This window comes from Pelophylax lessonae, assembly GCF_965119305.1.
Source record: "Pelophylax lessonae genome assembly, chromosome: 8".
NCBI lineage: Eukaryota > Metazoa > Chordata > Amphibia > Anura > Ranidae > Pelophylax > Pelophylax lessonae.
In genome coordinates this window covers 149649926-149675204 of record NC_138775.1, presented here as the reverse complement: position 1 = coordinate 149675204, position 25279 = coordinate 149649926, and the positions used below count along the sequence as shown (strand labels likewise).

General features: G+C 38.5%; 1 protein-coding gene across 1 annotated transcript in view; it reads left to right on the top strand.

Annotated features, from left to right (window-relative positions):
• Positions 1-25279, top strand: part of HMCN1 (hemicentin 1) — a 452754-nt gene that overhangs the window by 144201 nt on the left and 283274 nt on the right. The window contains exons 32-40 of the mRNA XM_082265585.1: positions 380-661; positions 1086-1194; positions 7123-7292; positions 16416-16567; positions 20463-20586; positions 21352-21453; positions 22487-22663; positions 23640-23791; positions 25131-25254. Coding sequence (XP_082121711.1) covers positions 380-661; positions 1086-1194; positions 7123-7292; positions 16416-16567; positions 20463-20586; positions 21352-21453; positions 22487-22663; positions 23640-23791; positions 25131-25254 — 1392 coding nt within the window. The remainder of the gene's footprint in view (positions 1-379; positions 662-1085; positions 1195-7122; positions 7293-16415; positions 16568-20462; positions 20587-21351; positions 21454-22486; positions 22664-23639; positions 23792-25130; positions 25255-25279) is intronic.

Sequence of the window (25279 nt, the reverse complement as noted above, 5' to 3'; positions counted from 1 at the left end):
AATAAATTTGCAAAACTTTCGATCTACAATGCTGTTTCATTTGAAGTGCGTTTTCTTTTCTAAATTCTTTTTTTTAAATAGGTTAATAAAAAGATGAACTAAAATAAGTATAACTGTAATAAAGATAATGTCTAGGTTTAGAACAGAGCTGAAATAATACTTTGACACGTAGTACATCTTTGCCATAGGTATTCTAAATCAAAACAAGATGTTATATTTAAGCCCATGTGTATGCTTTAGGGATTTAAATAACTATACCTAGAATTATTATATTGCTTTCTTGTTTCTTTATATATATATATGTGTCTGAAATACATTTTGTCTGTGCTGCCCATGGTACCCTGCTGTTCTAACAACGGAAATTTGTCTTGTTGAGCAGTTCCAGCTTCCATTCATAAAGACTTAAGCAAGCCTCAAACCACAAAGGTCATAGTTGGTAAAACACTTGTACTGGAATGTGAGGCCACAGGACATCCATCACCCTTAATCACTTGGCTAAAAGAAGGAGTGCCTATACAGATAAGTGACAACATACGTCTTTTGTATAATGGCAAAAAATTGGAGATAAAGTCAACAGCGGAATCTGATCAAGGACAGTATATTTGTGTGGCAACAAATTTAGCAGGAGAAGCTGAAATGATATACAATGTTCACATCCTAGGTAAGATGAACTCTCTCCAGAAGTCTTGTTCATTACCCACTTATTTAATATTAATTGAATACTAAAGATGAGCTCCAGGTGCACGAAAAAATAAAAAGGTTTCATAACAACAATAATGAAGGCCAAAGTCTTCATTTTGACTAAAGCCTTCATTTCTGTGCATTGTATTTCATGCATGAAGATACCCACCATGAGCTGAGAATATGTAATTTAGCATGGGAGCGGATATTTTTTTTGGTAAACCAGGCCCACCTGGTTAATATAAAACCTATGCATACTGTAAAGCTGTCATATGATGTCTGTACTGTCACATCAACTTAAGGGAAATAGTTTGTGGCCATTTTGTCTTTAATACATACTGTACTTGTGTACTGATTCATCACATCTATATTTCTAAAATGGTTGTTCTATGCAATTTATACAGTACCACCCACTATAGAGGATATTGATGATCCAGGAGAGTACACGGTCATTGCCAGCAATCCTTTGGAACTAGAATGCTATATTAAAGGAACCCCCCTTCCAGATGTAATGTAAGATGAAAGTATATTCTTTTTATTTTCCCATGCTTAGGAGGCATTTATCATGTCATTGTTGAGATAATTTTATGGATTATGGGAATCAGTTAAAAAAAAATGTAATCCAAATATTTTGGTTTCTATAGTAGAAAATTGAAAAATGTTCTGTATATACCTCAAGTGAAATTAAAACAGTATTAAATCCAAAACCAAAAATGTAATATGTTTCATAACCAATTTGTAAATGTGGTAGCTGCATTAGTTTAGTGGTTTTTAGACTTTCTTTTTCATTCTCACCTGGGGATCCTGCCAGTAAATCTGGTATTTTTGAACGTTCTTTAACAGACTTGAGCTGGGTACACACTATAGGAAAATTGGGTGAATGATTGTTTGTTTTTTCGGAATATTTAACAGCAAGTTGATACCGAGGATGGTACTAATTGTGTGAAAATTCTCGTACGACAAAGAGGTTTTCTTTGCTTGACCTATTTTTTTTTAATTGTTTCTGATCATGCATAGTCTTTTTCGTATACAATTTTTCATTCCACATTAAATGAAAATCGTTAGTTTTGTTCACATGTGAAAAACATTTTGGAGTTTGTCCCTTTGGAAATTTTCGTTTGAAAAGTCTGACTCAGAGGTCAAAAGTTGTGTACACACTAAATGAAAATTGAAAGATCGTTCCTCGTATGTATTTTTTCTTCTGATTTTCTTATAGTGTGTACCCCACTTAAACTGTTCAGCAAAAGTGGGAGGTAGATGGTTGAGACAAACAATAAAGACCGGAGCTAAACCCATAAATTTAGCCGTTTCTGACAAGAGTTACATTTAAGGAAAGCTATTAATAACTGTCGCAGTTGCTTGCCCCCAGAAATGAACTGTCAAGCCTCCAAATGACTGCTGTCATATCTGATCACAAGTGCAGCACCATGGCAACTTCAAATCAAACAGAGGCTAAGATGGCAGCTTCCTTGGCTGTAAAGATAAGGAGGTTTAATTCCACGGTAACAGTGACCAGGGCACTTCCAATTGTCAATTTTTATTAATTTATATAAAACCTTTATCCTGAAAGGAAGAAAAAAAAAGTTAAGGTAACTGCTTAAAAAGTGTTAGCTGGAGTTTAGCTTTAATTCTTAGTTACATAGTTACCTAGTTAGTGAAGCTGAAAAAAAATACACCAGTCCATCCAGTTCAACCTATGAGTGTATGTGTGTGCTGTCAATAGTACATTATATACCCCTTTATGTTGTGGTCATTATGGTGCTCATCTAATGGTTTTTTGAAACTATTGATGCTCCCTGCTGATACCACTGCTTGTGGAAGAGAATTTCACATCCTTACCACTCTGACGGTAAAGACACCTTTTCGTGGTTTAGGGTAAACCGCTTCTCTTCTAATTTTAGTGAATTTCTACATGTCTCTTTAAATTCCCTTTCACTGAAAAGTTTGTTCCCTATGCTAAGGTCACCAGTACGGTATTTGTACATTGATATAATATCCCCTGTCCAGTGTTTCCCCTCCTGCTTGTAATCTTTCCTCATAGCTGAAGTCCTCCAGTCCCTTTATTACCTTTGTTGCCCTTCTCTGGACTCTCTCCAGTTCCAGCACATTTCCTCCTGAGGACCAGTGCCCAGAACTGGACGGCATACCATTGCTGAGCTTGTCGTCAAATAGGACCCCCAGGTCCTATTCCATCTAAGAATCTCCCTAGTGAGTAAATTGTGATTGTATTTTTGGCACCCAAATGCATTACCTTACATTTTCCAACATTAAACCTCATTTGCCATGTAGATGCTCACCCCATTATTTTGTTCAGGTCATCTTGTGAGGTTTCCACATCCTGCGTAGAAGTTATAGCCCTCCATAGCTTAGTATCGTCTGCAAATACTGAGATTGAGATGTTTATCCCATTCTCTAGATCGTTTATGAATAAATTAAACAGGACAGATCATTGGGGAACCCTACTTTCCCCACCAGACCATTCCGAGTACTCGCCATTTATCACCATTCTTTGGACTCGCCCTTGAAGCCAGTTTTCAATCCCGGTACTCACCCTATGGTCCATACCTATATTCTTAAGTAAGGATGGGCTCTGTGTTCGAGTCAAATGTAAATTCGACTCGAACATCAGCTATTCATGTGTTTTCGCAGAACACACAAACAAATGGGGCGCTCGGCAGGAAGTTCGCCCACCGATGAGTGCCTCATAATGCACTGCGCTGTTGCAGTGCATTGATTGCTGATAATTGGCCAAAGCATGCACCTGACCTGTATGCTTTGGCCAATCACAGCACAATGTCCTGTCAGAGCCATGATTGGCCAAAGGTGGGGTGGGGTGCCTTTGGCCGACCATAGCTCAGGAGCTAAGTCCATGCCCCACTCTATTTAAGGCTGCTTCTTATGTGGCAGCCGTGTATAGTGTGTGACAATAGAGATTAGGCAGGTAGTTAGTGGATAGTGATTTCAGTCAGTTTAATGCTGTCAGGGAACTGTAAAGGCATACTCTACTTTTAAAATGTATGGAAATGTTGTAGTTCTGGGTCCCCTCTCGGTGCTCCCCAAGTTTTGTGTCCCTGTCACTTATAGTTCGGGAGCAGTGTAATGCCAAGCTGACCAAAATTTCCCATAAATGCCAATATTAATGATGGGGAGCAGTGCCATGTCAAGCTGACCAAGATTTCCCATAGACGCCAATGTTAAAGACAGGGAGCAGTGCCATGTCACGCTGACCAATCTTTCCCATAGATGCCAATGAGCACTGAAAGCTGAAAATTGGTCTGGGCAGGAAGGGGGTGAAAGTGCCCTGAATTTAAATGGCTGAGAGGAACCCTATGACTGAATTAAATAAAAAACGGATTGAACCCCCCCCCCCCAATCTACACCAGGCCCTTTGGGTCTGGTATAGACATTTTTAGGGGTACTCCACTTCAAAATAAAGAAAAGTAGGGTGTGGGGTCCACCCCAAAATCCATACCAGGCCCTTTGGGTCTGGTACAGATTTTAAGGGGAGCTCCATGCGAAAATTTAAAAAACAATGGCATGGGGTCCCCCACAAAATCCATACCAGACCTTTTTTCGAGCATGCAGCCTGGCAGGCCAAGAAAGGGGAAATTGAGCAAGTGGCCCCACCTCCTGAGCCATACCAGGCCGCTTGCCCCCCAAGGGCCTCTTCCTGACAACCCTGGGCTGTGGTCGTGGTGGCCTGCGGGTGGAGGGCTTATTGTAAACTGGAAGCCCCCTTTAACAAGGGTATCCCTAGACATTCACCAAAATAGTAAAAAAAAATAAAAACCACAGAACACCGTTTTTGACAAGTCCTTTATTAAAAAGAAAAAAGTAGTGTCCCTCAATGTCAATCCATCGTCAATCACGACGTCCGCTGGACCCGATAAATAGAAAAAAAATACAAAAACGTTTCACCTCAACGCTTCTTACGTCACGTGACGTCAGAAGGGGCGGTGCCACCGAGTGACATAACCGAGTGACCCCACCTCTTGCCTGTAAAGAACTGTCAAAGCTGAAGATCGGACAGAGGACAGGTAGCCCCTGAAGGGGCAAAGCCCTTTTAAATTTTTTTGCATTTTTGGGTCTGGCGGGCGTCATGATTGACGATGGATTTACATTGAGGGACACTATTTTTGTTTTCTTTTTAATAAAGGACTTGTCAATAACTGTGTTTTCTGGTTTTTACTTTTCTACACTTTTTTGGTGAATGGGTAGGGGTATGATGTACCCGATACCCATTCACAAAGGGGGGGATCTGGGGCGCCGTTGTTACCATTACCGTCAGTAGACTGTCAATAAAAATTAGGTACAATGGTCTGGCTATCACCTGGCTGAGTTCCTGAAGGACTCTCGGGTGTAAGCCATCTGGTCCCGGTGACTTATTTATGTTACGTTTTTCAAGTCTAATTCTGAGTCTGTCTTCTGTTAAACATGAGGGTGCTTCCTGTGATGTGTTTTTAACATTACAGTCTAGGTTACTGTATCCCCCCCCCCCCCTATTTCTTTTGTGAAGACTGAGGAGAAGAATTTATTCAGGAGTCAGGACCTTTGCCTTCTCTCTGTCCTTTATAGCCAAATTCCCTTCATCATCCTTTATGGGGCCAATATGTTCTGGCTCACTTTCTTACTATTTATATACTTAAAGAATTTAATGGGTTTTTTTTACTCTCTTCCGCTATGTACCTTTTGTGTTCTATCTTAGCGGCCTTGATTGCACTCTTATATTTCTTATTGCATTCTTTGTAATGTTGGAATGCTGACAATGACTCCTCAGCCTTGTATTTTTTAAGGCCTTTTCTTTTGTTTTTAGCTGCATTTTTACATTGGAGTTTAGCCACCCAGGGTTTATTTTAGCTCTTTTAACCACTTAAGCCCCGGAAGATTTTACCCCCTTCCTGACCAGGGGGTATTTTGCGATTCGGCACTGCGTGACTTTAACGGACAATTGCGCGGTCGTGCGATGCTGTACCTAAACGAATTTGACGTCCTTTTTTCCCACAAACAGAGCTTTCTTTTGGTGGTATTTGATCACCTGTGCGATTTTTTGATCACACGCTATAAACAAAAAAAGAGCGTCAATTTTGCAAAAATAACAATATTTTTCACATTTTTTTATATGAAATTCCCCCCAAAAAAAAAGTAAAAATCAAAATTTTTTAAAATTTTCGGCCAATTTGTTTTATGCTACCTATGTTTGGTAAAAAAAATCGCAAAAAGCGTATTTTGATTGGTTTGCGCAAAAGTTATCGCGTTTACTAACAAAGGGAAAGATTTTTGTCATTTTTGTTGTTTTTTTTTTTAAAGCGTAGTGGCGGCGATCTGCGATTTTTTTTGCGGTACTGCGACATTGCGGCGGACAGATCGGACCCTTGACTGACATTTGTGACACTTTTGGGGTTACCAGTGACATTTCTACAGTAATCAGTGCTATACATATGCACTGTTACTGTAAAAATACACTGGTTGTGAAGGGGTTAACTTTATTTGGAAGGGAGGGGCTGTGTGTATCCCTAGGGGCGTGCTTTCTACTGTGATTGGCTGTGGCTTGAGCTGTAAGGACACTGATCAACGGATCTACATACTAGATCCGTTTTATCAGTGTCTTTACAGCGAGGAGAATGACAGGCAGCTTGTTTACACAAGCTGCCTGACATTCTCCCTCTCCCCCGCCGATCGGCGAGTGACCGGCGGACATCGGGTCCGCTGGTCACACGCGTGGGGGGGTCCGTGACCACGCGGGAGCGGGAGCGCGCCTCCGGGGGCGCGCGCTCGCTCCCTAGACCCTCACAAGCTAGTGACGTAGCCCTACGTCACTTTGCCTGTGAGGGGCTGACTGCCGACGTAGATCGGCGTTAGGCAGTCGGCAAGTGGTTAAACATATTCCCTGTTGGAATGCACTGGCCAATACCTTTGTTTAGTATGTTCTTAAACACTCCCATTTTTCCCCCATGTTCTTTGTTCCTAGGATTCTATCCCATTTAATATCATCTTGCAAAGAGCGCAGTTTAGGAAGTTGGCTCTTTTGAAATTCAATGTCCTTGTATTACCCTTGTGTTTCCTATTTCTGTGATTTATACTGAAACTATTTGACCTGTGGTCACTGCTTCCTAAGTTGCCCTGTATTTCTACATTCTCGATAAGGTCAGTATTATTCATAATCAGTAGGTCTAGCAACGCATTGTTTCTTGTTGGTGCGTTCACCATCTGACCCATGAAATTGTCCTGCAAAACATTTAGGAACTGACGAGCCTTAGACAAATGCATGGTTCTTTCTGACCAGTCTATATCTGGATAATTAAAATCCCCTATTATAATGGACCATTATTATTTTCATTAGCGTTTATCTGATATTGCTTTACAGCACGTTGAATATAAACATGATTTTATAACCAGACACCCTGGTACTAAGTTTAATGGTTTTTTTTTCCTCTTTAAAAGGTGGCTAAAAAATGGAGTTCCTCTTGAGACAAGCAACGATTTGCATCTTCAAGCCAATGGACAAAAGCTCATAATTCCAAGCTCAGACTCCTCCGATAGTGGAGTATATGAGTGTGTTGTGAAAAATGAGGCTGGAACAAGTAGAAGAATGTTTAATGTCAATGTGCATGGTAAATAATGTAGACTCCTTCTTTGTTATATCATAATATCATGACATAATAGCATGTCAACTAATGACATGCTAATTCCATATTTTTTAACCACTTTAAGACCGGAAGGATTTGCCCCCTTAATGACCAGGCCCTATTTTGCGAATTCGGCACTGCATTACTTTAACGGACAATTGCACGGTCGTGCGACGCTGTACCCAAATAAAATTGGCGTCCTCCGTCCTGTTTTTCCCACAAATAGAGCTTTCTTTTGGTGGTATTTGATCACCTTTGCGATTTTTATTTTTTGCGGTATAAACAAAAACTGTGACAATTTTGAAAAAAAAAACAATATTTTTTACATTCTGCTATATGACATTCTCAAAAAAAAAAAAAAAACTGCAGGTATGAGTCCAACAAAAAGTGCAGTGCAATATATAAATCTAGACATATATCTCCATGTGACTGTGTCTACTGGCAAATATCACGTTCTACAATATACCAATATATCATATATACATACTCAAATCCACACTTAAAAATTGAAATATATTTATCATTCCTCCTCCTGCAATATTCCACCACCAGTGAGTTCTACCACCATTCACACAGTGCGCTCACCTGATTATATTGACCTATCAAATGAATAGGTCACTATGCGCATTCCCCTTTTAGGGGCCTCAGTTATCTTATTGGAGTGCTGTTGGATTTTTTCCCCTGGATCTCCTCTTTTTTAACCCTTGTTAATAGGAACAGCCTTAAGCCATACTATCCATCAGGAAACTCCTCAGCTCAAAACAAAAAAAAAAAACTAAAATTAAAAAACCTTCATGGTGCATTACCACTTTAAAAATTGTCATTTTATTAAAATAATGGAAAAAAATCAGAAATATTGCACTAAAAAGTAAGTAACCTTAAGGTCACTTCAGAATTTACAGGTGCATTGTACCCTTAAGGTATAGACTTCGCATCACCTCAAAATCCAAACATCTGTCGACTTCTGAGTAGTGTGATGACATCACTAGGCTCCGCCCCAACACATTTCATCACTACCCCACGTGACTTCCTCGGGTTAAACAAAGCCTTGCTGTCCTGATCTCCAATGAATAGCAATTGCTTATTTATTACTGTTGCTTTGCTACCAGCACCATTTTCTTTGCTCCCATCTACTGGTTCAATCCCAATTCAGCCAATCATACCTTGGTTACATTCTTTTTAACCCTTTCTCAGCTTGCTAACTAATTATCAAGTCCAGCTATAGGTAAAAAATAGTGTTTGCTTGCTGCATGTGATACCGATCATAAAAATTAGATAACATAGCATAACTTATTATCAAACATTTCAGAATTAAAATATTAACCACTAAAATCTATACTTCAAAATTAAAAGCTCCCTACATGGAACTACTTATAAAAACTCTAAAACACCAATCGATATATGATCTACTATTTTATACTACATACATACTACAAATACAGTAAGTTACCCTGCCTCTAATTCATTAAAATCCACCAATTTACTTAACCTAATCTCCAGTCCCACCTACCTTATAATAATTATAATTATATAATAATAATAATTAATTAATTATAATCACTTCAGCCCCGGAAGGTTTTATCCCCTTAATGACCAGGACATTTTTTGTGATACGGCACTGCATTGCTTTAACTGACAATTGCGCGGTCGTGCGACGCTGTACCCAAATACAATTGATGTCCTTTTTTCCCACAATTAGAGATTTCTTTTGATGGTATTTGATCACCTCTGCGTTTTTTTATTTTTTGTGCTATAAACAAAAAAAAGACTAACAATTTTGAAAAAAAAAACATTTTTTTTACTTTCTGCTATAAAACACATCCAATAAAAAAATGTAAAAAATCGAATTTCTTTATCAGTTTAAGCCAATTTGTATTCTGCTACAAATTTTTGGTAAAAAAAAAAATCCCAAAAAGCGTATATTAATTGGTTTGTGCAAAAGTTATTGCGTTTACAAACTATGGGATAGATTTATGGACTTTTTCTGTGTTTTTATTAGTAAATGCGGCGATCAGCTATTTTTAGACAAATTGCAACATTAAAGACAAATCTGACACTAATTTACACTTTTTGGGGACCAGGGACACCAATAGTGTTCATTGCTAAATAATATGCACTTTTACTGTATAAATTACACTAGCAGGGAGGTTAACATCAGGGGCGATCAAGGGGTTCAGTGTGCTCCTAGGGAATGCTTTCTAATTGTAGGAGGAGTGGACTGACAGCAGGAAGAGAGAGATCTGTATTCCTCCTGATTAGTATGAACACACAATCTCTCTCTTCCTGTCTGACAGAATAGCCGTCTGCCTTGTTTACATAGGCAGATGGCTGTTCTGTCATTCTTCCTCACAATCACGGGTGGCTGGTGGCCATCGTCGCCCCCTGGACCCACGGACTGGCTCCCGCTGTGTCTAATCACAGTGGGAGCGTGGCTCCGGCGGTGCGCACGCGCCACCCTAGAGCTCTAAAACAAAATCATGTATATGTATATGTGTATGATTTTGTGCTTAGGGGCCACCCTGCTGTAGTATATCCCAAATCACTGATAAAACAATTCAGATCAAAGTATACATTTAGTCCCTTTTGTGGAATTTGTACAGAGCAGCCCCTAACCTACTTCTCTAGGATCCCCAGCACTTCTGGCTCCGCCTCCCTGGAGAGTGCACCCATAGGAAGCTGCTTCCTATGGGGGGACTCCTGCAGGCTTGTTCCTGAGCCTCACTGTCTCTGTCTATTGACCCGGCCCTGCCTCCAGCTCCCTCTTCACTGGCTTTGAATGACAGCAGAACCAGCTGCCTCAGCAAAGCCTGTGAGAACATAAGTGAAGGGAGAGAGCTGCTGCAGATGGGCACAATGCTGGATCAAATGAGGGCTCTGGTAAGTGTAAGGGGGGGGGGTACTACTACCTAAAAAAGTTTTATCCTAATGCAAGGAAGGCATTAAGGTAAAAAATGTTTAGGCTTCATAACCACTTACTGGCTCATTATACACAGCCACGCATTTATGCGCCTCACAGAATTCACTAGAGGACCTGTGTCAAGGCTTGATGAAGATTTGCATCTCCTGATGGCACTAAAGGCAGTCAACCCCTAGGGAAGGTACAGCACAGTGATCTGCAGCCTATGTCTTTGCTCTGGTACTCAGTCTGGCTCCAAGGCTTGAAAAAATAGTCATACCATTTAGTAATAGCTGCAGTTGATATGTATATTATTTTAATGATATTGCCAGTACTGGCAGCAGAAGTGAGACCCCTCTCTGGAACCCTTTGTATTACTGCTTTTGTGTTAATGGCAGGAAAGGTGGGCTTTAACACCCAGTCACCACACAACCATAGCATCCATGGTGGCTAGAGGCTGTGTGCTGAAAACGTGCTTACTGTGTGCTCCCAGCACACTGACGGAGCTGTCAAAGTCTACTCAAAGGGCTGCTGAAAGGCGGTGTTAAGTGGTTAAAGAATATGCAAGTGCAAAAAAAAAAAAATTAAACTTCCACAAAGGCACTGCTAATAGACTGTGTGTTATTATTAAGGCTCGTTTTTATCTTTTCCTAAACTACTCACACGCGCCCACCCTCACATCTCCACAACATGTAGACTAATCAATTTGTAGTCCCAAGAACTAATTATTATCCTTAGAATAACACAGCAAGTGTGCCAAACTCAGGACAGCTCAAACTTTCTGAGCTCTGCAAAGCTGGCTCCCCTACAATCAGCACAAATAAGAACTCAAGTGTTTTTTTTTTAGTGCTATGTTTGTGCTGTTTTGTGCCATAAAAATTTAAAAAATGCTTTAATTTTAAAGATATTAGCAATTGTTTTTCTCTTAATGATGACATCACCCAGCCTCGCTACAACAACCAAAAGACACAAAACTGGGCTGGTTGGTTGGTACCGCATTTTTGTTGGTTTGTGCCGTTTAAATCTCAGGTTTAAAGCTTCGATCTTTTATTGTTTTTGCCTTATTAATGATTTATTAAAGGTCACCAAAGGTCACTCAGCTGCCCCAACAGCCAAAAGACACAAAATTGTGCTGGTTGGTTAGTGCTACGTTTGTGTTGGTTTGTGCTTTTTAAATGTCTGTTCTATCTCTTATCATTTTTCCATTATTAATGGTTTATTAAAGGTCACCAAAGGTCACTCAGCCCCCCTACAACACCCAAAAGACACCGAAACCGGACTGTTTGGTTAGTGCTACGTTTGTGCTGCTAAAATTTTTATTTGTGCTGTTATGGTTTTTAGTTATAACAGCTTGTTTATATTTAATCACACCTCACTCACTTTGCACCCCATGTTATTAAATCATAAACACAAATATACCATTTATTAGTGCTACGTTTGTGCTGTTTTGTACCATAAATGTCATTTGTAAGATATTAGCAATTGTTTTTTTCCAGACGATGACATCACTCAGCCCCCCTACAACAGCAAAAAGACATGAAACTGGGCTGCTTGGTTAGTGCTACGTTTGTGCTGGTTTGTGCTGTTAAAATGTTCATTCTATCTCTTATCGTTTTTGCGTAAATAATGATTTATTAAAGGCCATCAAAGGTTACTCAACCCCCCTACAACAGCCAAAAGACACGGAAATGAGCTGGTTGGTTAGTGTCGCGTTTGTGCTGGTTTGTGCTGTTTAAACCTTTGTTCTATCTCGTATTATTTTTGCGTTATTATTGATTTATTAAAGGTCACCAAAGGTCACTTAATCCCCTAAACAGCCAAAAGACACTAAACCGGGCTGCTAAAATTTATATTGGTGCTGTTATAGTTTTTTAGTTATAACAGCTTGTTTTTATTTGATCACACCCCACCGACTTTGCACCACATGTTATTGAATCTTAAACACAAATATACCATTTGTTAGTGCTATGTTTGTGCTGTTTTGTGCCATAAAAATTAAAACTTGTGCTGCTTCTATTTTAAGGATACTAGCAATTGTTTTTTCCAGACAATGCTATCACTCAGCGCACCCTACAACAGCCAAAAGACATGAAACTGAGCTGGTTGGTTAGTGCCATGTTTGTGCTGTTATAACAAAAAAAAAACAAAGCAGCACAAAAAATAATAATTTAGCACCTGTTTTTTGGATGCTGTAGGGGGCTGAGTGACTTTTGGTGACCTTTAATAAATAGTAAACAACTGATAAACAAAAAGCGGTAGAACTGAGATTTAAACAGTACAAACCAGAACAAAGGCGGCACCAACCAGCCCGGTTTCATGTCTTTTGTCTCAGCTGGGTGAGCTTTGGTGACCTTTAATAATTCAATAACAACTGAAAATCAAAAGAAGATAGAACGGAGATTTAAGTGGCACAAACCAGCACAAACATGGTACTAATCAACCAGCACAGTTTGATGTTTTTGGCTGTTGTAGGGGGGCTGGGTGATGTCATTGTCTGGAAAAAACAATTGCTAATATCCTAAAAATAAAAGCAGTACAAGTTTAAAATTTTATGGCACAAAACAGCACAAATGTAGCATTAACAAATGGTATATGTGTTTTTAAGATTTATTAACATGGGGTGCAAAGTGGGTGAGATGTGATCAAAGAAAAACAAGCTGTTATAACTAAAAAACCATAACAGCACAAATAAAAATGTAAGCAGCACAAACCAGCACAAATGTAGCACTAATTAGCCAGCACCTTTTCATGTCTCTTGGCTGTTGTAAGGGGCTGTGTGACCTTTGATGACCTTTAATAAATTGTTAATAGTTGAAAAATGATAAAAGATAGAACAGAGATTAAACGGCACAAACCAGCACAAATGTGGCACAAACCAACCAGCCCAGTTTTGTGTCTTTTGGCTGTTATAGGGGGGCTGGGTGATGTCATCATCTGAGAAAAAAATTGCTAATATCTTAAAAATAAAAGCAGCACATATTTACATTTTTAGGGCACAAAACAGCACAAACTTAGCACTAACAAATGGTCTATTTGTTTTTAAAATTAATTAAATAGGGTATGAAGTGGGTGGGAGGTGATCAAATAAAAAAAAAAAAAAACTGTTATAACTAAAAAACAATAATGGCACAAATAAATATTTTAACAGCAAATATCAGCACAAACATGAAGGAAGATTTTTGAGTAATTGGTGCTGCCTATATTAAAAAACTGTGGTGTAAACGATAAAAATTATATATAAATAAATGAATGCACCGTAATGTGTACTGTATATAAAATGTGGTGTTCAATAGGTTATCAGTGCAACAAATAGATATATAAAAAATGAGAATGTAAAATCAACATATAATATAATAAAATGCAGTGATTAATTTCCTGTGTATTTAAGTTTATGGGAATAAACACTTCCAGTTTATCTACTCCTGAGTGCGGTCAAATTTTCTCTTTGAATACCTGAATACTGGATGGCGGATCTGACTGGCACCAGAGTGCCTTGCCTCACCTGAGCAGCTGTTTTCTGTTTGCTACAACAGCAGAAACCTATCACTAACCAACCAGCCCATTTTTGTGTTTTTTGGCTGTTGTAGGGGGGCCAGAGTGACCTTTGGTGACCTTTTATTAATCATTAATAACACAAAAACGATGAAAGACATAATGGAGATGTAAATGGCACAAACCAGCACAAATGTAGCTCTAACCAACTAGCCCAGTTTTGTGTCTTTTGGTTGTTGTGGGGGGGGGGGGGGGGCTGAGTGACCTTTGGTGACCTTTGATAAATCATTAATAACGCGAAAACTATAACAGATAGAATGGAGATTTAAAGGGCACAAACCAGCACAAATGCTGCACTAACCAACCAGCCCAGTTTGTGTCTTTTGGTTGTTGTAGGGGGGCTGGGTGATGTCATCATCTAGAGAAAAATAGTTGCTAATATTTAAAAAAATAACAGCAGCAGAAATGTAAATTTGTACGCCACAAAACAGCACAACTAAAGAAAAACACTTTAGTTTTTATTTGTGCTGATTGTAGGGGGGCCAGCTTTGCTAAACAAACTTTCTGGCATAATCAACAGGTATTTTTCCTCTAATTAAACAGATATAACAAAATGTATATTTAACAGATTAAAAAAAAGCAAATAAGTCAAATTCATTATTAGGGTTTACATATACTTTAAGGTAGCAAAACTTTGGCCAGATCCAGGTCATAATCAAGGGTAAATAGTCTGCTGATTGCCACTAAGTAATACTAATACTTACTTTGTATTTGTTAACATTTGATAATTTAGTACCTATATTAATTGGATATAAGCTAAATCTCTAAAATTGTGTACTGATTCACACATTCAAAACACAAATGGACAGGAGTGCAGGATCCAATCAAAAGAAGTATCAGCTTATTACACAACACAATAGCATACTTACAACTAAGTGTAAACAGTATACTGTATGTATACAGTGAGCAGGGTCTGCAACTAGCAGGAACCAGGATCCTCCACTGCTGTTACCTACAGTTCTGTTCTAGCGATCTGCTTGTGATGATCTGCACTTTTCCATGCTAGCCTTTAGCATCTTAAGTGTCAGGATGCTTTTTTCTTTCGTACAATAAATTGATACTTTTTTAAATGATTCCCAACCATCCTGTCAATTTGTGTTTTGTACCAGCATTGATCAGCCGAGATCTGCAAGTGGATCTGCATAAACTGATTGCCCTTGCAACCATGGAATTTTAATAATAATGGACTCCATCCAAGCGGCTGTGAGATACTTAACACAGAGCAAGTTCAGATTCATTGTCAAAAAGAGCCATGCTACAAAATAGTGATAATCAAAAAGATAATAATAATAATAATAAAAGTGTCCATGCAATTTTCCCTATTTAGGGGATAGCAACAGTGAAGTCAAAATGCAAAGAAAAAAAAAAGAAATAATGTGCAAAGTTGAAGTGCAAATTTATAATCCTCTTCATAAATGTTCAAAAACAGTGAACCTCCGTCCCCACCAATGCAGCCTCCAAGTTGTGACACCACCACCCTAATAAAGAGTGCAGGCTTACTGTCTTCATAGGACCCTCTAATTAATGAGAGGTCAGCAGAGCCTGTGGCCAAACAACCCAGCCAGTTTTTTTTCCAAAGTATTCCTTCAGGACAGGAGTTTAGGCTGTAGGCGGCCATCTCAACATCATCTCCATTAAGTCATCAAAGAGATAAAAGAGAAAGCTCCATACAGTATAAAAACCCTTTTATTGACTTTATTATATAGTTAAGATTGCACTTATATCAGTTAAATAGGTATAGAGTTTAAAATCTTCTACTGGCTGACATACAGCAAGACAACCCACACTTCCGGAAAAACACAATGACGTCAGAACGTCACTCCACCCTACGTGTTTTGTCACACATGACATTGTCTGGGAATGCTTTCTCTTTTATCCCTGTGATTACTCCATGGAGTTAATGTTCAGGTGACCACTGCAGCCTAAACTCCTGTCCTTCAAGAAATACTTTGGGAAAACCCTGGCTGGGTTGTTTTGCCACAGGCTCTGCTGATCTCTTTAATTAGAGGGTCCTTTGAAGTCGGTAAGCCTGAACGCTTTATTAAGGTGGTGATGTCATGGCTTGAAGTCTGCAATGATGGTGATGGAGGTTCACTAATTTAACTTTTTTGAAGAGGATTATAACTTTGCATTTTAACTTTGCACAGTATCTCTTTTTTGCATTTGGACTTCACTTTGTGTGGCTGTCTCCTAAATTAGTAAAATTGCATGGACAATTTTATCATCTTTTTTGATTATCTCTGTATTTTAGCATGGCTCTTTTTGACATGTAATCTGCACTATTACACATGTTACTAACATAGAGCTGAATAATGCTTTAATATTGTAGGAAAAAAAAATCTACATTGTACTGTATATAATAAGTACATAGCTGGTGAAATAAGCTTGTTGGCTTGTTTAGCCAGGTCTGTTTAGATTAGCTTAGTTCCTTGTATGTGAAAAAGAAGGCACCTATGGTTTTGACATTCGCATTTTAAGGTAACACATCCATACTTAAAAATTGTCATATTTCTGCAGTATTATATTGGAAGATTCAGTCTTTGCAAAGACCCTTCCGACAGCACTACAATTTACAAAAAATGCACTAATTTTTTTTGCCTTTTTTTTATTAATGCATGGGTATAAATAAAACATTAAAATGTGTGTTATTTATTTTGCAGTCCTGCCTTCCATTAAACCTGAACCATCACCATTGTCTGTTGTAATGCGCAAACCCATAACTTTGCAGTGTATTGCTACTGGAATTCCTAGCCCACAAATCACATGGTTGAAGGATGGACTACCATTTAATATTATTAAAGGGGATATCTCAGTGAGTATAATGAATATATTTTAATATTTCTAGTCACTGCCGTGTCTCTGTTTTATATTCACCTTAATCAACATGTTTTTCAGAATAGTATCTGCAGACTTTGATCTTTACACTGTACATGAATGTGGCCTAGTTCAGCACTGAAGCTTGTGCAGTACACTTTGCAACATAATTATAGCCATAGCAGCCTGTGTAGCTGCTATGAGGCTCCAAAGTTTATGTGGGTGCATGTGTGTTTGTGTATATGTGTGTGTGTGTGGGGGGGGGGGGGGGGTGATGGGTGAGAAGTAGCTGTTGAAGCAAATTAAAGATTAGGTTTAGGTTTTTTTTTTTTCAGCACAAGGGATGGTATTTTATCATTTTTACGGTGTGATATTGTTTTTGTTGCCTGGGAAATTGTGAAATCCAAATACTCTGCTTCCCGGTTACACCCCTGCAGCTATAATTGTCTGGTGCTGTGGGGGTTAATACAAGCACTGGACCTGTCACATGCACTCATCAAGAGTGGTGACTGTGGCTGCCCTTCCTGCTCTTCTCCACTATTCATAAAAGCTGTACTATTGCTTCTATGAATCAAAGGGGCACTATGAATGGAGGCCAGACAGGTAAATTAAAGGTCTGCCTTCTCCATTCATAAAGCACTTTTTATTAAGGAAGCTATATTACAGCTATATTACAGCTTCTATTAATGGGGGGGGGGGGGATTTCAATTAGGACACCCAGGGACTATCACAAGGGACATTTCTAATTAAATATAACATTTAAAAAAGAAATACCTAAACTTTAAAAAAAAAAAAGAAAGTTACCTAAACTAGCTCACACATGGTTTTGCAAACTTCCACATCTTATGTTTTTTTATCTCAATGGGCTGCCAAATGTATGAGAATATGCAAAAATTATGGCAGACACAACTTTTAAAAAATATGCATTTGGAAGATGCATTTGAGGTACCATTAAAAATAAACGGCATCTATACTCGTCTAACGGGGCCATTGCATTCCTATGTAATGTGGGAAACATGCACAGAAATGCACCTTTCTGGCACTGCGTTCTAGTATGAACAGGCCCTAATGCCCGGTACACACGATGAGATTATCGGACAAATCTTATATCAAAAATGAAGACTTTGCTAAAGTTATGAAAATTTTTGTACGACAGAATAAAAATTTGAAAGTGATGTATTGTATTGCTTTTGTGATGCATTTTGATTAAACAAAACTCGTACTGGTTTTGTACAGGAAATTTGTCATGCTTGTCCAAATGGATGAACTGTCGTGATTGTCTCTCAAAAGCTGTGTAATAAAGATCAGATTATCATACGGTCGCTTTGAAAGCGGCATTTTTTGTACAATTTTCTGATTGTTTGTACGGACTATTAGGCATTGAAAATATGTGTGCTTGTGAAGATAACACAGATTAGTACTGTATCATTAGGAGTTAAAGCGGAGTTCCAGCCATTTACTCACCTGTCCAACGGTCCAGCGATGCGGCCGCCGGAAGCCTCGATCCTCTCCCTCGGCGCCGGCATCACTGCTGTGGGCACCCGGCTGTTACAGTTTGCGGCTTCACAGCCGGGTACCCACTGCGCATGCGCGAGTCGCGCTGCGCGCCGTGATTGGCCGGCAATCTTCTGGGACCTCTGACGTGTCCCAGAAGATTGCAGGGAGGGAGGGGGAGAGGAGAACTTCCGCTCAGGGCGCCGCGGCGCTCCGAGCGGAAGTGGGAGCGGGTACCTGTCAAAACTAGGTACCCGCTCCCCCCCCCAAAAAATGACATGCCAAATGTGGCATGTCGGGGGGTCAGGACTCCTTAAAGCGGAAGTTCCACTTTTGGGTGGAACTCCGCTTTAAAGAAGATGCAGTTGAAGGTGTCTCTGGTCCATTTGGAGTCTCAATTCTAATTGAGTCTATGTCAAACACAAAGGACGCTTACAGATTGTTGCTAGTCAGAGCTCTCCTCCACTTTCTCTATGCTGCAAGTATCCCTTTTTTCAGACTGCTGGGTATCTTTGTAGTATAATCGAGTCAAAAAAATTGCATATTCGCTTTCCTTATTTAATCATATGAAAGCATCTGCACATGATTGGGCATTCAAAGTGAAAAGGAATTTACATTCCACAAAATTGGATCAATGAAGTGAATATTCACACAATTATTTGATAGTGTAATCTCAACTACTTTAGTAAATCAGTCTGAACACCTTGCAGAGCTTTTGGTGCAGTCTGTCAGGCTGCCAGAAATACTTTCTGCTTGGTTGTCTCTCTCTCTGTGCCCGCTCACTCTTCCCGCCTGTCGCAAATTTAACGTGTCACCGAAGGCAGGGTGTCAGCATGGAGCACTTTCCAAAATCCACCAGCAGGGGGAGGCAGAGCACCTTCCGACAAGCTGGAGGCCTCACACTCCATTAATTACTACTATCAATAATGTTTTTTTATAGATATAATTTATACACCTGTTAATTGATACATATATATAGTTTTCTAGCTCTAGATAAATGTGTGTACATATCCGTGTATGTGTATGTGTGTGCATATATATATATATGTATATTGCTCAAAAAAATGAAAACAGACCTCAATCCTCAATGGGAAAAATCTCATGCTGGATATCTATACTGGTATGGACTTGGTATGTGTTAGGATAATATGGACTGGGTAATGTGTTAGGATCTATACTGGTATGGACTATACTGGTATGGACTCTGTAATGTGTTAGGATGGTATGGACTGGGTAATGTGTTAGGATCTATACTTGTATGGACTGGGGAATGTGTTAGGATCTATACCGGTATGGACTGGGTAATGTGTTAGGATCTGTACTGGTATGGACTGGGTAATGTGTTAGAATCTATACTGGTATGGACTGGGTAATGTGTTAGGATCTATACTGGTATGGACTGGGTAATGTGTGAGGATGGTATGGACTGGGTAATGTGTTAGGATCTATACTGATATGGACTGGGTAATGTGTTAGGAAGGAAAGGATGCTACATTGTTTTATGTAAATGAAAATTATCACCCTACAGAGGGCTGAATTCAAAGACAGGTGAATAAAGTGTGAAATGTGCTCAGGTGTGACCATACAAAAAATTGAATATGTAAATCTAAATAAAGTATTAGGTGTAAATAAGTACGATAAAACCTAATTATACCAGATAGTATAATCATACTTATTTACACCTTGCACTTTATTTATATTTCCATATTATATTTTTTGTACGGTCACACCTGAGTACATTTCACACTTTAGAATTGCAGGGAATTGTGATGAGAATTTTAAACTTTAGGCAGAAGTAGTGCAGCTGAATGGGAGAATTATTCCAACTCTGCTATTTTGGCCTCAAATTTTTAATTCCCTCTTCAATTTCCTGTAATTCTCTCTTTATGAAGTAGACCCTATAATCTGATAAGTAGGCGGAGATTAATTATGCGGAGTGGGCGGAGCTTCGGGGAAGTGGGTGTGGTAAGTAATTGATAACTGTGCTGCAAAGTGTCCCTGGAAATTTTTTTCAAATGTTGGCAACTATGTATTATGCGTATCACTTCTGTTTTCTCAGTGGGAAATCTGTGATCACCCAGTATAGGTTAAAATAGTATGATGTGTAGATGGCTTATCTTGTAATTCATTTTATATCAGTGGTTGTTCAGAAAGGATATTGATTGCACTGTCATACATTATGCATTATTCTTACTCACTATAAATATACATGTTATAAATAGGTTTACTGATTTTTTGATTATTATTCAACATTTTTTTTTGCTATAGGCATATATCTGTGTGAGTATTATTAAAGCATCCTAATGTAATATCATAATTGGAATTCTTGTTATACCCATAACAAAATGGATGCGTGGAAATGTATTCAAACGTGATGTCTGCATTTTTGTATTTTAAAGGTGGATTCCTTTGGTCGCATTTTACATTTCAAAAGCACAATGACAGATGATGCGGGGAAGTATACCTGTGTGGCAAGCAATGCAGCTGGAGAAGCTGAGCAAAGCATATGGCTAAATGTCTATGGTAAATCATACACATTTCATACTCATCATGAACAATAAATATCTTCTGGTGTGCATATGCCACAATGATGCAACATTAAGAAAGGATCATCATAAGTTAAAATAGGCAGAGTTAAATGTTAGCTTGTCTTTACCCTAATTATCCTAATAAAAAAGAAAATCAGGTGCTATTTCTATGAGATACAGCATAAAAAATATATAAGGACTGATAAGCCAAGAAAGAAGAATGGAGGCTATTTTCTCAGACCTTGTATCCATTATACGAAAGGCTACAGCCAGCCTATGTATATATTTTTTTAATGCATAGAGGATAATTTTCTGTCTACACTGTATCCAGCTACAGTTGAACTAATGAAAATAGCCATAATTATTACTAAACACTTGTTTAGGATGAACAAATATATAGATTTATGTCTTTATGAAGGTTAATGTCCATTCAACCACATTAGTATTGGTAATAATAGGATTATTATAGTATTATTATCATTATTATTATTATTATTATACAGGATTTATATAGCACCCACAGTTTGCACAGCACTTTACAAAATGAGGGCAGACAATACAGTTACAATAAAATCCAATACAGGAGGAATCAAACAGCCCTGCTTGTTAGAGCTTACAATCTAGAAGCGAGGGGTAAATGAATAGCGAGTAGAGAGTTGACACAAAACCACACAAATATATTATGACCTGGAATTTAATTTCATCAGAGTGCTATATGCTAGAGCTCCTCATTTAATTTGTTTAATACTTTTAATGACAGAACCACCCACGATAGAGAATTCTGGTGAAGTTCACCATGAAACCATACTTGGCAATCAATCAGTAAGACTGGAATGCAAAGCATCAGGCAACCCTGATCCTGGTAACTATGACTTGTTGCTATGTATCTTTTGTTGTTTTTTTTTTTGGGGGGGGGGGGTTAGAATGGTAAGATTTGTTGATATCATACAAACATATGGATAATGCGCATACAATAATTATCCACTGTGTGTGTTTCAGTTACGCCTATTGCAAATAAACATCCTTCTGTCCAGTATTTCATTTCTGTGCTTCCTAGCCAGTTAAAATGGAACTTCAGCCAAAACTCATTATTAGGATTTTAGTTCTTAGATCTGAGTGCCAACAGATCTCTTTTATATAATATCTTTCAATGGAAATGCATTCATTTTTTTCTGGAGATGCCCACGCTAACTGATCTTGTAAGAAAAATAAATAATCCCTAATAAAATTTCTCAAAATCTCTATGAACATTATAATTTTCCAAGATTAGACCAGTACCGGGGGAGTCTTCTCAGTTTTGAAGCAGATGTTTATAATATAGTGGTGGAGGGTATCATATACCTTTACCGGATACTGGTTGTCACTGTGGGCAACTTTAATGTAGAACTCAAAAGAGAATACTCACATCTCTGGCATATATTTACCACTCGCTGCTTATAGGATACACTTTTGGGTTGTTTCTAAGGAGGAATATTGTGTGTGATTTTCTGTGACATTCATTCCTGGTAGCAGAATTTTCCAGAAGTGAAAAAAAAAATATATTCTCTGTTTATAACAGGCTGGGAGAAGGACCTGCCCTGTAAGCAGCTGAGTGGGACTGTGACTCATCATGTGTTGGGTGGTCAGGAAATTATGGTAGAATCCACACTGGATTCAACAGTAACATTTCCATTAAACCTTATGATTTTCCAAATAGTTAATTCTGCTTTATTTATTAACATGCATTTAAGTTTTATGCATTATGCTCATTTTTTTCAATAGGTTTTTATTTCAGAAAAACAACCTTGTGATTTACATGATTCATTTTTTTATGGAAACATTCATGTCAAAATAAATATGTCAAGGAAAAAAAACAATATTTTTAACTTAAATTTTTCATATTATTTCTCTTGTAGTTGTAACTTGGTTAAAAGATAACCACCCCCTTACAACTTTTGATGATATTCTCCTATCAAATCAAGGACAAGTTCTCCAGATAACAAATGCACAGATACACAATGCTGGTGTATATAAATGTGTTGCAAGTAGCATCGTAGGGACAGCTGAACTCACTTATGTCTTACAAGTTCATGGTAATTCTCCCATTATGACTAATTTGCCCAACTTCTGTCTTCTTGGCAGGTCTGGTTATGTTTATAGTCCTTTGTTGTTACAACTGGTCTATTAAATGAAATAGAATCAATGTTGAAGGTACTCAAGCTTTTAAGAATGAGAAGGATATTAAAAGCTTGACTGAAAAGGCCACAGTCCCGAATGAGCATTTAAGCATGATTTAATAATTGATTGTACAAATATGATGATGATTGCTATATTTAAACACAGTTGGGGTCATCGCCTTTATTATTACTTTTTTGTCATAACTGGCTTTTTGCTCAAGTTGGAAACACTATTTACATCATAAACATTCCAAATCGGACATACCTACACCCCTTCCACACGGGGTGGGCTCCACTAGGAGTGTGCTTGCTCAGCAGGGAATCTGTCCACTGATCCTCGCTGAGAAGGTGGATTACAAGTCCATATCCACTCTGCTCTTATGCAGAGCAGACAAACACCTCTTTCATCAATGAGTGGTCGGATGCAAATTGACTACCTGTCCATTAACACCCGACTGCCATCCGATACAATCTTCTAGATGGAAGGGGAATCTGTCTGTTTTTGATGGATTGGAATGGGTGTTGGCAAGTGTGAACAGACACATGTACTTTTACATTTATGTAAATAAATTGAAGGCTCTGTCTGTCACCTAGCATGAAAGGTCTATTTGATGATACAAAATATTATGAGCATTATAAAAAAAATTCTAATATATATGCTTCTTACCAAAACCTTCTAACACGATACTCTACATTGCCTCCAATAACAGACTGCAGCAGAAATTTTAATGCAATTCAGCGTACACATAATCAGCTAGGGTATTGGACAGGAATTATCAACATTATATTTTATGTATAAATTATGACATTTATAAATGGGCAAGCTTGTGCAAGGCATTGTTTTTTTATCCTTTAACAGTTCATTACCTTAAAGCATTTAACTTTCTTACAGTTCTACCTTCCATTTTTGGTAACAATGACCCTGTATCTGTGATAGTCAACAAACCCGCCAGATTAGAATGTGAAGCCACAGGATTCCCAGCTCCCAGTTTAACATGGCTAAAAGATGGCATCCCAGTTTCCAGTATCAGTGGTGGAATTCAGGTATTATCTAATCTGAATAGAAGTAAACGTGTACTTACAAACAGGGTCGGGACAAGGGGTGGGCAGGAGGGGAGACTGTACTTGGAGGAACAGTGTTATTGTGGGGAAGGTAGCACCAGCCACAAGTTCTTTCTACTACAAAGCTGACAGGGGTAGTGAAAGCAGCATCACTACTCCTGTCAGCCAGTTTCTGGAAGTGGTGAGGTGGAGACAGCAGGGAGAAGTTGCGGTCTGTGTTCTTTTGCCTCCCCATTCTTTGAGTGCAGCCCTCTGCTATTACCAAGTCAGTCACCAGCAGCTGTGTGTACATGATACCAAAGTGCTGCCCTTACCGGAAGGAGGAGCTGGAGGGGGAAGAGAGTGCACAGCCCACAGCTGACTGCAAAATGTTGCCAGGATAGGAGTAGAGAGCTGGAAGGATGCAGGGGTGGAGTTCTCTCTCCAGCTCAAGCTCCTCCTTCCTGCAAGTGCTGTGCTCCTGTATCATGCACACACAGCTGCTGGCTCCTAATACAGAAGCACTGTCAGATCAAGACAATGCTGGGTCTGCTTACCTGTCTTTTACCTGCATATTTCTCCTGTCATTTTACAAAATTTCATGCAGGGGGTAGGTAAGTAAACCCTGCAAAGGATCTGCCAGTGCAGTCTCTAGTGCTGCCCTGATCTAACAGCAGCCTCTGGGGATCAAGGGTATGAATGGCTTTGATTATCTTCAGAGATCAGAACTATGAATGAATTTACTAACAAACACAAATTCATTCATAAATGTAAGAAAAAAAAGCAGTTAATAAAAAAGAATCATAAAATAATTTTATTCATAGTGAGCTTAGTCATAATGAACAACAGGACAGCACTACCAATGTCTACTAAAAAGGTTAATGGCAGGCAGGTATACTTAGCTGGTGATAAGTGTATATGAGCATCACAAATCCACCTGTAAGATGTAATTTCTGTATGGTTACACACATAACTGAATTCTTAGAAAACATAATTGAAGCACTAGTTAAATCAGACTGTAGCATTACATCTTTATTTCAGCTGTCCTAATCTTAGAGAATGGCCATGCCATTGAAGCACAGTGTTTGGATATAGTTTTCCTCTATCTGTGTACTCTATGATAGGAAGAAAGCACTGTGCATTTCCAGTGAATAGGACACTAGTTAATGAATGTCTTTGGGTCTAGTAAAAAAATGTAATGGGTAGAAAAACCACTGTTAAGATGTGCGTTACCTAAAAAGTCACATTCAACATTTATTTTTTTATCATACAGCATAGGATAAATCTAATGTGACACATGATTAATAGTGGCATGTCTGTTTGATCAATTCTTGTGTCATAGATTCTTTCAGGTGGAAGAGTTCTAATGCTAGCCAATACACGGGTTGGAGATGCAGGGAAATATACATGTGTGGCAGTTAATGCTGCAGGAGAAAATCAAAAAGATTTTGATTTATCTGTGTATGGTGAGTTTTGTTAGATCAATATTTT